The sequence below is a fragment of the Stegostoma tigrinum genome, chromosome 35, assembly GCF_030684315.1.
Source record: "Stegostoma tigrinum isolate sSteTig4 chromosome 35, sSteTig4.hap1, whole genome shotgun sequence".
In the NCBI taxonomy this organism is placed as follows: domain Eukaryota; kingdom Metazoa; phylum Chordata; class Chondrichthyes; order Orectolobiformes; family Stegostomatidae; genus Stegostoma; species Stegostoma tigrinum.
Window position 1 is genome coordinate 2,059,001 of NC_081388.1, and position 14,445 is coordinate 2,073,445.

Here is a 14,445-nt window from a genome sequence, read left to right on the forward strand (position 1 = left end):
AGTTTAACCCTGAAAAGTGAGGTGATTCATTTTGGAAGGGCAAACTTGAAAGCAGAATACAGGGTTAACAGAAAGATTCTTGGTTGTGTGGAGGAGCAGAAGGATCTTGGGGTTCATGTTCACAATTCCCTGAAAGCTGCCACCCTGGTGGATAGAGTTGTTAAGGAGGTGTATGGTATTAGCTTTCATTAACAGAGGGTTTGAATTCAATCGCCATGAAGTTACGCTCCAGCTGTACAAAAGCCTGGTTTGGCCACATCTGGAATGTTGTTCCGGTCACCTCATTACAGGAAAGATGTGGAAGCATTGGAAAAGGTACAGAGGAGATTTAGCAGGATGTTGCCTGGAATGGAGGGAAGGACTTGTGTGGAAAAGTTGGGAGCTAGGGCTTCTCTCCTCTCTCATTCTAAAGAGAAGTGACTTGATAGAGGTGTACAAAATGATCAGAGGTAGAGAGAATAGGTAGCCAAAGACACCCTCCTCAGTTGGAGGTAGCTATTAGGAGGGGGCAGTTTTAAAGTGAGTGGAGGTAGAAAGAGGGGAGACGTTAGAGGAAGGCTCTTTACTCAGTGGTCGGAGCGTGGAATGCATTGCCAGAGAGGGCAGTGGAGTGGGCCTCATTAGGGTCATTTGAGCAGCTATTAGAGAGGTATATGGAGGACAGTATGTACTGTATGGCCTATACTGTGCTGTTCTATGATAATGCTCCACCTACAGTGTGCCATTCAAACATTCCCAGGCAATGCCAAGTTACAAGGTTAGGTACAGGGTAAAGTTCTCTGTGCACTACAGATGACTGTTCCAAGAGCAGTTACTACATGTGAGATATGGTGTAATGCCCTTTTTAAATTCAATGCTCCCTAGATCTCCTCATTACCACTCCGAAACCTGGTACAGTTAAAGGGTGAGCAGCAGGGGAGCAGGAAAGCTGGTGTTTCAGTTCTCGACCCCCTCTTCAGAAAACATCCAATGGTGCTTGGTGTGCTGTGTTAATCCAGCTGTACACCTTGTTATCTCAGATTCTCCAGCATTGGGAGTTTGCACTTTCTCTGAATCACAGTTACAGAGGGTGCACTGTTGTGGAGGATAATTTTCTTTGTTGTAATTTGGACCAATTGAGTGAGTGGGTAAATAAACAGTAAAGTCAGTTCAAAAAGAACAAAGAAAATTACAGCACAGGAACAGGCCCTTCAGCCTTCGAAGCCTCTGCCGATCCAGGTCCTCTATCCAAACCTCTTCCCCATTTTGCAAGAATCTGTATCCCTCTGCTCCCTGCCCATTCATCGATCTGCTTAGATACAGCTTAAATGACGTTAATGTGCCTGCTGCTACCACCTCCGCTGGCAACGTGTTCCAGGCACCCACCACCCTCTGCGTAAAGAACTTCCAAGGTATATCTCCCTTTAAACTTTTCCCCTTTCACCTTGAAATCGTGACCCTGGGTAACTGAGTCCCCACTCTGGCGGTGTGGGTAAGGGGGAAAGAAAGCTTCTTGCTGTCCATACCTCATGATTTTGTGGACCTCCAATGAGGTTCCCCCCACTCAATCTCCATATTTCTAATGAAAATAATCCTACTCAACCTTTCTGCATAGCTAGTGCCCTTCATACCAGTCAACATCCTGGTGAACCTCCTCTGCTCCCTTTCCAAAGCATCCATATCCTTTTGGTAAGGTGGTGACCAGAAGTGTATGCACTTGCGCTGTACGATGTGGATCAAGATGAGGTTATCCCCTCTGGAAGCAAAAACAGGAAGGCAGGTTTCTATCTGAATAGAAATAGAATGGAGAACAAGGGCGGGTGTGATGAATCCTGGGTCTTTTGACATCAGTTGCTGAAAGTCTGCACGAAGATGCAGCAGATAGTGAAGACAATAAATGGTATGTTGTCCCTCAGTGTTAAAGGACAGAATTAGAGTTGCCTTGCTGCAAATATACAGGGCCTGAGAGTGGCCACACCTGGGATACTGTGCACTGGCAGTGTCTCCTTTCCTGAGGAAGGGTGTATTGGCTACGGAGGGAATGCAGCAAAAAGATTTACCAGACAGATTCCTAGCTTTGTAGAGTTGAGGAAAGAAGAGAACGAAACAGTTAAAACTACATTAATTGGTGCTGAGGTGCTAGAGTTGGAGTGGGGTTGACAAAGTCAGAGGTCACGAGGCACCAGGTTAAGGTCTAACAGGGTTTCCAGCGCCACAAAAGCTTGTGATTAGGGTTCTCCAGTGTACTTCCCCTGACAAAGGAGCAGTGCTCTAAACGCTTAAGATTTCAGTCCTGTTGGATTGTAACCTGGTGTCATGTGACTTCTCAAGTGAATATAGATAGCTTTGAAGAATAAAGGGGAAATCTCATAGAATATTGTAACAGGGCCGAGCAGAGTAAATGCAGGAAGGATATTTCCAATGACCATGGAGTCCAGAAACTGGCAATCTGTCTCAAACTGATTCCTATCAGACTGATTTCTCATCGGCCACTAAAATAATAAGAGTAAGCCACTTGGGCCCTCTATCTGGTTCCACCATTCACTATGACTGTGGCTGATCTGATGATACTGACATCCACTTTGCTGGATTGTCGCTATGTCCTTTCATTTCCCCTCATCATCAACAATATGTCTGTCTCAGCCTTAAATAAACAGAAGAACTCTGCTCTGACTGCTCTTTGTGTGGCAATGAGAACGAAGGACGTTGTACCCTCTCAGGGAAGAAATTCCTCTCTGTCTTAGTCTTATGACTTAACATTTTGTGAGTTACATTGTCCAGAGCCTTCTGGAAATTTAAATACAACACATCTTACGTTTCTGCGATAACAAGGTGTGGAGCTGGATGCACACAGCAGACCGAACATCATCCCAGGAGCAAGAAAGCTGATGTTTCGGGCCGAGACCCTTCTTCAGAAATGGGGGAGGGGAAGAGGGTTCTGAAAATTCTAGGGAGAGAAAGGGCGGTGGATCAAAGATGGATAGAGGAGAGGAGACAGACAAGTTAAAGAGGTAGGGATGGAGCCAGTAAAGGTGAGTGCAGGTAAGGAGGAGATAGGTCAGTCCAGGGAGGAAGGGCAGGTCAAGAGGGCAGGATGGGGTTAGTAGTTAGGAAATGAGGGTTCGAGTGAGGTAGGAGGAGGAGATGTGCAAGAGGAAGAACAGGTTAGGGAGGCGGGGACGAGCTGGACTGGTTTTGGGATGCTGTAGGGGGAAGGGAGGTGTTGAAGCATGTGAAATCAACATTGATGCCATTGGGCTGTAGTGCTCCCAAGTGGAATAGGAGTTGCTGTCCCTGCAACCTTTGGTTCGCATTGTTGTGCCACTGCAGGAGGCCCAGGATGGACATGTCGTCGAAGGAATGGGAGATGCAATTATTGATTGCGAACCGAGCGTAGGTGTTCTGCAAAGCGGTCCCCAAGCATCTGCTTGGTTTCCTCGATGTAGAGCAGGCCACACCGGGTACTGCGGATACAGTACACCACATTGGCAGATGTGCAGATGAACGTCTGCTTGATGTGGAAAGTCTTCTTTGGGTCTGGGATGTGGGTGAGGGAAATGTGGGGCAGGTGTAGCACTTCCTGCAGTTGCAGGGGAAAGTGGCAGGTCTGGTGAGGTTGGAGGGGAGTGTGGAGCGGACAAGGGAGTCACGGAGAGAGTGTTCCACCCGGAATGCAGACAAGGGTGGGGGAGGGAAAAATGTCTTTGGTGGTGGGTTTGGATTGCAAATGGTGGAAGTGTCGGAGGTAGATGTTTTGGATCTGGAGGTTGGTGGGGTGGGATGTGTGGACGAGGGGAATTCTCTTTTGGTGGCTATTGCTGGGACAGTGTGTGAGGGATGAATTGTGGGAAATGTGGGAGACATGGTCGAGGGTGTTCACACCCACTGCCCGGGGGCAGTTCCGGACCTTGAAAAATGAGGACTTTGAGATGTACGGGAGTAGAATGCCCCATCCTGGGAGCACCTGCCTTTCTAATCTGGTTCAGACTTCCTCAAAAAGCTTAAATTCTGCTCTCAGGAAGCTGCACTACCTCTGTTTGATTTAGATGAAGATTTTGAAAACGTTCTTCTTTTAATTGTCAAATATATGATTCCAATGCATTTCCAGCAATGTGCGATGTTAATCAGCCCATGATTACCTGCTTTTTAGATCATTGAATATAGAACAGATGACAGAAGCAAAACATGCCATTTGCCAATGTTATGACAAACATGACGCCAAATTAAACTAACTCCTTCTGTCTGCATTTGGTCGATATCCATCCATCTATTTATTGTAGATTGAGTTTATCTAAGTCTTCTTGAATGCACCTTTTTGTACCAACGCAGATCATTCCAGACTCCTCCCACTCTGCGCACAGAAACTTGCACATCACATCTCGGTGTAACTTTACCCCTCCCACAATACATGCATGACTCCCTATCCCACCAGCTTTCCCCAGGTATGAGACAATTCGACTCTGGATGAGAAATATTCTGAGAAACAAAGCTATCTATGCCTATCCAGTTCCCCTCAGGCTTCTCAAGAAAGGGGTTTTGCGAGCCTCTCCTGTTGCCTCCTTTCCTTTCTCAATAGGGGTGTCACATTGCAAATTTTCCAATCTTTTGCTAACTTGCCAGAATGCAAGAATTTTTGAAAAATGTCAAACCAACACACTTACTGTCTCTGTAGCTCAGTCTTTTAGATCTTCATACGCAAATCAGCAGCTCCAGGGGATAATTCAGCCATTAGTTTGAAGAATACTACCTTAGTGATGGTGATGAGACTCCAATCCTCTCCCACATTCTTTAGTATTTGTGGAATGTGCGATGTACCTTCCACTAGAAACACTGATGCAAAATATCTGTATAACTATTCTGCCATCTCCTGGCTCCCCCAAAACAGACCTGCAAGGCTCGTTATCAAAGTGGTCTATTTTCACATTGCGTGTGATTTAAAAAAAAATACATTTAAAGAAAATTTTATTTTCACTCTTTCCGTTCCTTGCTAAATTGCTCTTTGCAGTTTATTTTCTTTGCTTTTATTGGGCTTTTTGTCCTCCTTTGCTAGATTTTGAATTTATGACTGATTTTCATCTCCTTGAATGCTTTCCCCAAAATTTGATACCTTCCTCAACTTCCTCAGTTATTCAGGCTTGGTATATCCATCTGAGAATCTTTCCTCTTTACTGAGATGTATTATTACTGCGGGTCATGAATTACGTCCTGAAATCTCTGCCACTGCTTCCTTACCTTCATTCCTGCAATTTTATCAGACAAGCTCCTATTTCCTGAATCTGTCCTCATTACACTAGTTCGCTTTCCTTCTTTTAATGGACCGCAACTTCCCCCACCTCGGTGGTCAAAAACGTCGTCGACCATGTCTCCCGCATTTTCCACAACTCATCCCTCCTACCCCCTCCCCGCAATAACAACCAAAACAGAATGCCCCTCATCCTCAGGTACCACCCCACAAACCTCTGGATTCAACGCATCATCCTCCGGCACTTTCGCCATCTGCCATCCGACCCCACCGCCAAAGACATTTCTCCCTCCCCACCCATATCTGCTTTCCGGAGGGGCCACTCTCTTTGTGACTCCCTTGTTCGCTCCACACTCCCCTCCAACCCCACCAGACCTGCCACTTTTCCCTGCAACTGCAGGAAGTGCTATACCTGCCCCCAAACCACCTCCCTCATCCGCACCCCAGGCCCCACGAAGGCATTCCAGATTAAGCAGACGTTCACCTGCACATCTGCCAATGTGGTACACTGCATCCGCTGTAGCCATTGGGGCCTCCTCTACATTGGGGACCACTTTGCAGAGCACCTACGCACGGTTCACATTAAACAACTGCACCTCCCAGTCACGAACAATTTCACTTACCCCTCCAATTCCTCAGATGACCTGTCCATCCTGGGCCTCCTGCAGTCCTGCCGCGATGCCACCCAAAGGTTGCAGGAACATCAACTCATATTCCACTTGGGCACCCTGCAGTCCAATGGTATCAACGTGGATTTCACAAGCTTCAAAATCTCCCCTCCCTCCACTGCATCCCAAAACCAGCCCAGCTTGTCCCAGCCTCCCTAACCTGCTCTTCCTCTCACCTATCCCCTCTTTCCACATCCAGCTGCACCCCCATTTCCTACTTCGAACCTCATCCTGCCCCCTTGACCTGTCCATCCCTGAACTGACATAACTCCTCCCTAGCTCCCCACCTACACTCACCTCTACTGGTTCCGCCCCCACCTCTTTGACCTGTCTATCTCATCTCCACCTATGTCCTCCTTTATACATCTTCTATCCGCCTCCCCTCCTACCTATTTATTTCAGAATCCCCTTTCCCCTCCCCCATTTCTGAAGAAGGGTCGAGGCCAGAAACGTCATCCTTCCGGCTGCTCTGATGCTGCTTGACCTGCTGTGTTCATCCAGCTCTACACCTTGGTATCTCAGAGACAAGGCAGGAAAGGGAATGAATTGGATGATCATCCACAATCATAGTGAATGGCAGAGCAGGTTCAAAGGTCCCAAAAGGTGGACTCCCCAATCCCTCTGTGCTGTTGCTTTCTGCAGTCTTTCTCCACTGAAATAATGTTCAGATTATCTATTCGTTCTGCCAAAGTGTAACACCAGATTTTTGACCAATCACCAAAACTATCTATATTGCTCTACAAACTCCAAGTGTTATCCCTACTGATTGCCCTCTCACTTCTAGCCAGGTTTGCAACTGATGCTCTCTCACTTCCCTAAACAAAGTCAATAAAACAATTCAAATAATTGAGTCCTTCACTGGCCCATGTGACATGACATGAGAAACAGATTGCCATCCTCAAAGTTTCACCTTTAGTTCACCCCTTGTCTTCTATCAGTTCTCCAATCCTCTATCCATGCTGATATGCTATCCCCAACAGTATGGACTCTTATTAAGGTGCCTGACCTGTAGCCTGTCAAGAACATTTTAAAAATCCAAATATTCTATATCTACTGATTTCACTTTATCCAATCTGTCTGTGTCCTCTTCTCAAAATGTGATAAATTTGAGCAGGAACAATGCCCCCTTCATGCAGCCAGGCTGATCCTGTTTGACCATGTAATGTATTCCTGAAAGTTGTCCAATCGAAGGTAACATTATCATTGTCCCGAAGGACCACTTGGCTGCTGTCTCATTAGATAGAGGTGATTGGTGTTGACAGTTGCCACTCCTGATGCATATCCTGCCCCCTGGCCAACTCCAACAGTCCTCTTTTCTTTCTATTCTAGTTGGTCATAAGCTCACTCCTGCTCAATCGTTCATCAAGGAGGTGGGCACATAGTTGTTTTGTAGCGGATGGGCACTGTTGTGGAGCAGTCATTTCAGTCAAATTAACAACCACCTGCACTCGCCGATAAACTGGTACCAAAGTGACAGATTCTCCCGCCTCCCCGTGTACCAGACCCACACCTTCCTTCCTGTACTGTCACTCACTGCATCTTGGTTCTGGTGTGTTTTTAATATCTGAGAGACATGGGGTCATCGGCTTCCTACAGGTCATGAAAATGATGAAGCGCCTTGTCCTCATCTCTCAATGCCCTGTATCATCTATCTCACTCCTGTATCCATTCTGCCCATTACAATTGATAGTGATCCAACCAATTTATTTGAATTGCTTTGAGTAACCACTCCAGCCGATATACCTTTGCCATTTCCCCAGTCGATATTCAGAGGTGAACATAATTTTTACCTCAATTGCCGTTAACCAATGGTTGCTTAATAAATGGTCCGATAAAATGATGTTGAATTTTTTCTTCTGGGATTAGAGCCAATGTCACCTCCAGAACCCTGTTGTTTGAAAATTGCACCCCTGTTCCTTCAAGTATACCCAGTGTCTTTCCCATCCATGCCAGCCTATCTGCTCCTGTATAATACAAATTTTCGTCCCCTCTGCTTCCTGACTTAGTTCGTATTATCTTGTGCTGCAGACCAGAGTCATTCTTGATCACTGAATATTCTGCCAGCCTTGACACTCCTTGAGGCAAATTCACTCGTCACCATGACTCTAATACCTGCTCAAACATCGTCCCAAACATGATCATTCCGATAGGAATGTATCACTCCCCTCATCTGAGGTTAAAGCTGTAACATACAAGTATAATTTCTGTTCTTGGTGACAATTGTTTTCTTCTTTCTAATGAGAAGCCCATGTTTTCTTTACTCTGTACCAGATCATCCCTCCCTGGCACTGTTTTGGATTCTAATTGTACGTATTGTTTCGCCCGCTGACCTTCTCCACCCTTTTTCATTTCCTTTTGTTGTTTTCCGCGGCACTCCCCATCTCCCTGGGAATCTGTAACTGACCTTGTTCCTGCTCTCCCTGACCTTGGGAACTCAAAACATCGTTAACATCGAGCACCACGTGCCAAGTATGGCCATCCTGTTACCCCCACCTACTGGCTTCAGCACTAACCTGGCACTGCTAATACCTTGCATATGGATGTGATAGCTCTATCTGCTTGCCCACAGGGACGAGTGAGCTTTGGGCTGAAGAATGCACTGGGCTGGTATACTCTTATCATGACTCTTTATCCAAGCCTCAATTCTATCACGCTGGCTTTTGTGTCAAACTAGGCCTTACTTTGCTGCTTCTTCTTCCCTTGCTGGTGGGCTGCTACATCATTTGCTTCTTTTACCATTTCTACCAACTGTTGTACCTATTTGTCTGAAAAGTATTGTCTACCTCGAGTTCAATCGAGTCCAAACCGACCAACTTCTCCATTCCTCTCATGTCCCTTCCTGTCATTAGCTTGTAAGGAGTGAAGGATGTAGATGAAGCCACACTGTTCCTCAGTATCATTAACACATGAGGCAGAACAACCTGCCAGGGTGTCTTGTGCTGCTGCTGCTGCTGCTGCACTATTTTGGCGATGATGGTTTTCAGTGTCCGATTCAGTCTTGACCACAATTCCACTCGACTGTGGTCTACAGGGCGTGTGGAATCTCTGTTTGATCCAAAAGTAAAGAGTTGTTACATTTTGCATGACTTGGGCGTAAAATTTGTCCCTGGTCTGATTCTATATTTTGGGGTATACCCAAATGAGTAAATAGACATTGCAACAAAATATTCACTGCATTCAACGCTGTGTTTTTTGTTGTCGGGAAAATTTCAACCCATTTAGTGAAGGTGTCCACAATGACCAGGGCATATTTGTATCCTCCTGGAGTTTGGGTTTCGGGGTCCTGTATAGTCTATTTGTAGATTACTCCTTGGCCCTTCTATTGGTCCACTATGTCAGTGAGCCCCTTTCATAATGTTATGCTGTGTGCAGATCAGACAATTCGTAACATAGTGTTCACCATCACCTTTCATTCCAGGACACCCGGACACTTCCTACACCTCATCCAGTGTACTGTCTACCCTTTGTGTCCCCATAAATAGGAGAGGTTCTTAATGAATACTTTTCTTTGGTGTTCACAACTGAGAGGGAACTATTTGTAGGAGAGGACAGTGTGAAACAGGCTGGAAGGCTAGAGGAGGTGACTGTTCGTAAGGAAGATGACTTCTATGGGAAGTGAGGGAAGAGATCACAGACCCCTTGGTGATAATAGTTTTGTCCTCACTGTCCATGGGTATAGTGCTGGCAGATTGGAGAGAGGCAAACGCCATTTCCTAGTTCAAGAAATGGAATAGAGGTAACCCCAGAATTTAGAGGCCCAGTTAGTCTGACTTCAGTGGTGGGCAACCGATTGGAAAGGGCTCTGAGAGATAGGATTTATGACCACTTCTATAGACACAGATTGATTTATGATATTCAGCATGCCTCACAAACCTTACTCAAATCTTTGAAGAGCTGACCAAACGTGTAGAGAAGGCAGAGCAGTGGATGTGGTATACATGGATTTAAGTAAGGCATTTGATAAGGTTGCCCGTGGTAGGCATATGCAAAAAGTAAGGAGGCATGGGATGGGGGAAATTTGGAAAATTGGATTCAGAATTGGCTGAACCTGAGGAGATAAAAGATGGTAGTGGACGGAAAATATTCAAAATGGTGCTCAGTTACAAGTGGCGTACCACAAGGGTCTGTTCTGGATCCTCTTCTATTTGTGATTTTTGTAAATGATTTGGATGTCGGAGTGCAAGTGTGGATTAGTAAGTTTGTGGATGATATGAAGATCGGTCAAGTTGTGAATAGTGCAGTTGGCTGTTCTAGGTTACAAAGGGACATTGATAGGTTGCAGAGCTGGGCTGAGAAGTGGCAGATGGAGATTTTCCCTGAAAAGCGTGGGGTAATTCATTTTGGAAGGAGAAATTTGAAAGCAGAATACAGGGTAAACAGGAAGATTCTTGGCAGTGTGGAGGAGCTGAGAGATCTTGGGATTCATGTCCACAGTTCCCTGAAAGCTGCCACCCAGTTGGATAGAGTCGTTGAGAGGGACTCTGTTGTGTTAGCTTTCATTAGTGGAGGGACTGAGTTCAAGAGCTGTGAAGTTATGCTCCAGCTATACAAAAGCCTGGTTTGCCCACATCTGGAGTATTGTGTCCAGTTCTGGTCACCTCATTACAGGGAAGAATCGGGGTGTTGGAAAAGGTGCAGAGGAGAATTACCAGGATGTTGCCTGGAATGTAGGGAAGGTCTTACAACGAAAGGATGAGAGAGGTCGGGTTTTTTTTCTTTTGAACGACAAAGGATGAGAGGTGACTTGATAGAAGTATACAAAATTATCAGAGGTTTAGATGGAGTGGACAGACAGAGTAGCGACTATGATGGGGCATAGTTTTAAAGTGCGCGGAGGTAGATACAAAGGAGACGTCAGAGGTAGGTCCTTTCCTCAGGGAGTGGTAGAGATGTGGAGTGCATTGCCGGAGAGGGTAGTGGAGCCGGACTCATTAAGAGGCGGGTACAACTCTGGGCTTGATACAGAGTAAAGTTCCTTCCACAGTGCGCTATTTTAGCAGGCTGGAAGTAAATCTCCCTCTAACATTTAAAACTGGAAGGAAAGCTACAGTACACGGTCCTGAGAAACAGTTCTTGGACAGGGACTGCACATGATTAGTTAAAGATTGCAGCTCCTTCTACACCTATAAACTGAAAGTGAAAGTTTGTCTGCTCCTTTAATCTGAAAGTGCAGCTGCCACCACACTGTTCTGATCAAACATTCCCGGGACGTGTACCGCCCAGAGTTAGATACAGGAAAATGTTCCCTCTACTGTTTCAAACAGAAAACAATGCATCAAAACATTCTCTGTTATAGATAGTCCGGAACATTGAGGGATAAGATCCAGAGTAAAGCTGTCTCTACACTGTCCTCACTGACACTCCAAGGAAGAGGACAGCACAGGGTTAGATACAGATTAAAACTACCTCTACACCGTCAGCATCCAAATCTACCAAGGCAGGTAATAGCATGAGGTGCGACAGCCACTCTCTCTTTAAATTCAAAGTAAAGCTCCTCCATGCAGTCTCAAATAAACAGACACAGGGAGGCGCACAGCATGAGGAAAATATAAGGAATGTTCCTTTTGTTCTAGCCAAACCCAGTTTCCAAACACCATCCAGAGACAATCTTTCTGTATTTCTCACTGTCAGACACCTGAGATCAGAGAAATGTTGAAATGATCCATGTTTAATGATTTTACTCAGGGGGCCACACCATGAGGACTTGTGGAGTTGAATGCAGTTAGGTGACAGCACAGCAACTCCCAGGCATTCCTATTGGTCCAAATGGAACAGGCCCTCCTGGTCAGAAATCCATGAGTTCCGTCAGTGCTGGAAATTGTAGTGACTGGGGCTGGTTCATTGGTTCAATGTTGCTGCTTCTGGTCTGATTGGTGTCAGGTGAGTGCAGGTTGTGTGTATAAAAGGAGCTGGGTGGGGGCTGGAAGGGATACTTGTGTTGTTTGGGATCATGGGGGATTTTGTAGTGAGGGGGTTTGTTCCCTGTGCTGGTGTTAGTTGGAGCTGTTTGTTGCTCTGAAACTTGGCAACAGTTTCTGAGCCAGAGGTATCCATGGAGAATAGTGAGAGCCACTCCTGTACCTGAGAGAGTCCCTCCTCATGGGGGTCCCACTGGTTCCAATTTCAGAATGTCTGAGGGTGGGAGTGTGTCTCCACTGCAGACTGTGATGGTGCAGTGTGGAGAGCACAAGCTGTTGGTCAGGGCCCAGTTGGATTTATTTGGAACAAGGCACCTGATTAAAACTGCTGACCTGACCCTGGGGACAGCAGGTTGTCGGCCGACCAGGATTTACCCTGAGAACCACACTGTCCTCTTTGACTATGGGCTGCATGAGTGTGGCAGCAGGCTGCAGGTAATGAGTCCTCCCATACTTGAAAGTTTGGGCTGGTTGCTGATGCTCACTGTAACCACTGCTTGGATGTAATTGGTCTTGAGTGGCCTCCGACTTTAACAACCTGTAAGCTATCCTTATATTCTGACTGGAATTGGGTTTTTGCTGCTGCCCATTTTGGTGTTTTGCCATCTTCTGTTTCCTCTTTGCTTCTAGCTCATTCCCCTCAGTAAGACACATGCGAATGTTGAGTTCTTCCAATACAGTTCCCAATAGTTCGTTCTTGAGTCTAAGATGGGTTGAAATAATGATCATGGAATTGAGTGCTGCACTGTTGACTGTCCCTGATGTTGGAATGAATGCACTGATTGGAATATGGACACAGAACAACTTCCATTTTTCCAGACGGCCAATGTGTGCTTTCACTTCCTTTTTTCTGTCCTAACTTGGTAGGACCCAAATGCCTGTCTCTTCATGATCTCTCTTTTAACTGCACCCCATTCATCCTGAATGCCCATGTTCCCGTCTCTCATCTTGATTTCACTCCAGAATAAATCAGTGCTTTGACCAGAGTGTTCAGCCTCTGTTAGAGCATTCCAATGATATGGTTTCCTTGTTAGATTGATCCTGTATGACTGATGACTGACTCCTGACCTGTGACTAGCACTCCAGCAGTGCTAGGAGGAAACTACATCTTGGCACTTGGGTCCCAAAAGAGATGATGTCATTGTGAGCCCTGTGTTGACCCTCCTCTTTTCAGATCATTGCTCATTCCTTAACCTGGTGTCTTTCAGATGATGGGAGATTTTCTGATCTACACCACCCACTTGACACACATCCCAAACTATCCTGGGTCTGTCATTGTGAGAACTAACGGAGCTGTCATTCCCATTGTGTGTCGGTATTTCAGGTGAGAATCTTTACTCGCTTGATCAATATTATTCCCAAGCACAGTTGTTACCTGACCTTGTCCTAAAATGGTTACCTTGTCTCCCTTCCCCCAGGAAGGGCAATGTGAGCAGTAACTCCATCAAGCCCACCTGGATCCCATTCAGCTCCACCAGGTCTGCAGAAGGGCACCTGTCCTTCTCCCTGCGTCTAATGAATGGTATGTGATGGCTGGCTGGGGAGGGATCTCCTGGTGTCACTCACTGGGGGTTGTACCCACTTTCTCCAACCCTTGTCCTCTTGTACTTCAGGTGACTGGCTTACAGAGCGCACTTCCACTGTCTACTCCCTGGGAGACCTCATTCACATTGAGGCATCTGTTTCAATGGACAACCACATGCCCATGAAGCTGTACATTGACCGCTGTGTAGCTACACTGAGCCCAGGCAAGGACTCCAGCCCCAGATACAGCATCATTGACTACAATGGGTAAGGAGCTCTCTGCTTTCTCCAGCTGCTTCCATCTCTGTTTTCACTCCATTCACTTCATGTACCTTTGTTCACCTGCAGTTGCCTCGTGGACAGCAAAGCTGAGGACTCCCTTTCAACCTTTGTGTTGCTGGGAGACTGGCGGGAGCCGGACAAGCTCAGGTTTGACCTGGATGCCTTCCGCTTCTATAGAGATGAGCGTTCCTTGGCAAGAGGAAGCTGCTGATTAGTCACTCAACTCAATGGGCAGAAGCCAAACACTGACTTGTGCTGCATGTGTCCCTCAGATTTTCATCACCTGTCACCTGAGAGTTGCTGCAGTGGGTCAGGGAGATTCCAGGAACAAAGCTTGTACTTTCCAGAAGCTGCACAAGATGAGTGTCAACCACTCCCTGTCCCTTCATGATGTTGCAGAGATGTGATGCACCATGTGGTTGATGGGCTGTTTCTCGTTTAGCTGGACCCCACTGGGGGAATCGACCAGTGACATTTGTGCCTGTTGCCATGTGGGGAACTGTGGTAGCACAAGAGAGATCGTGTTTCCCTCCAGAGGCAGGAGAGACCTTGGACTTGAAGCTGGTAGGTCACTGACCCACTGGGGGCTATATCCCATTTTCCCTGACCCTGACCGTACTGTTTGTTTCTGCAGAGAGTGAAGCTGGATTGAGGTGGGAGGGTGAGGCCTCAGTTGGTCGCCTGCTCATTCTGGATCCTGAGCTGACCAGCCTGGCAACTGAGCCCCTGACTGAGGTTGAGCAAAGGATGCAGGAGATGTCTCCAGGCGGTGAGTTGCCTGACTGCTAGTTTCCCTCTTTGTCCCAGTTTCCCTCAGTAACCATTGGTTTCT

The 14,445-nt window shown here is 46.5% G+C and overlaps 1 protein-coding gene across 1 annotated transcript; it reads left to right on the forward strand.

Annotated features, from left to right (window-relative positions):
• The first annotated feature begins 12,056 nt into the window (after positions 1-12,056).
• On the forward strand, positions 12,057-14,020 carry LOC132206298 (zona pellucida sperm-binding protein 3-like). Its single transcript, XM_059639891.1, has 6 exons — positions 12,057-12,242; positions 13,016-13,131; positions 13,226-13,329; positions 13,421-13,598; positions 13,680-13,806; positions 13,886-14,020. Exons 1-6 carry the CDS (start codon positions 12,057-12,059, stop codon positions 14,018-14,020), a joined length of 846 nt encoding a protein of 281 aa, XP_059495874.1.
• Positions 14,021-14,445: the final 425 nt, after the last annotated feature.

Excerpts from the sequence above, each read along its gene's own strand:
- LOC132206298 (XM_059639891.1), top strand. The coding sequence starts at position 12,057 with ATGGTGCAGTGTGGAGAGCACAAGCTGTTGGTCAGGGCCCAGTTGGAT. Across the intron at positions 12,243-13,015 it reads AGTGTGGCAGCAGGCTGCAG|ATGATGGGAGATTTTCTGAT; the intron begins GTAATGAGTCCT and ends GGTGTCTTTCAG. Across the intron at positions 13,132-13,225 it reads ATTGTGTGTCGGTATTTCAG|GAAGGGCAATGTGAGCAGTA; the intron begins GTGAGAATCTTT and ends CCCTTCCCCCAG.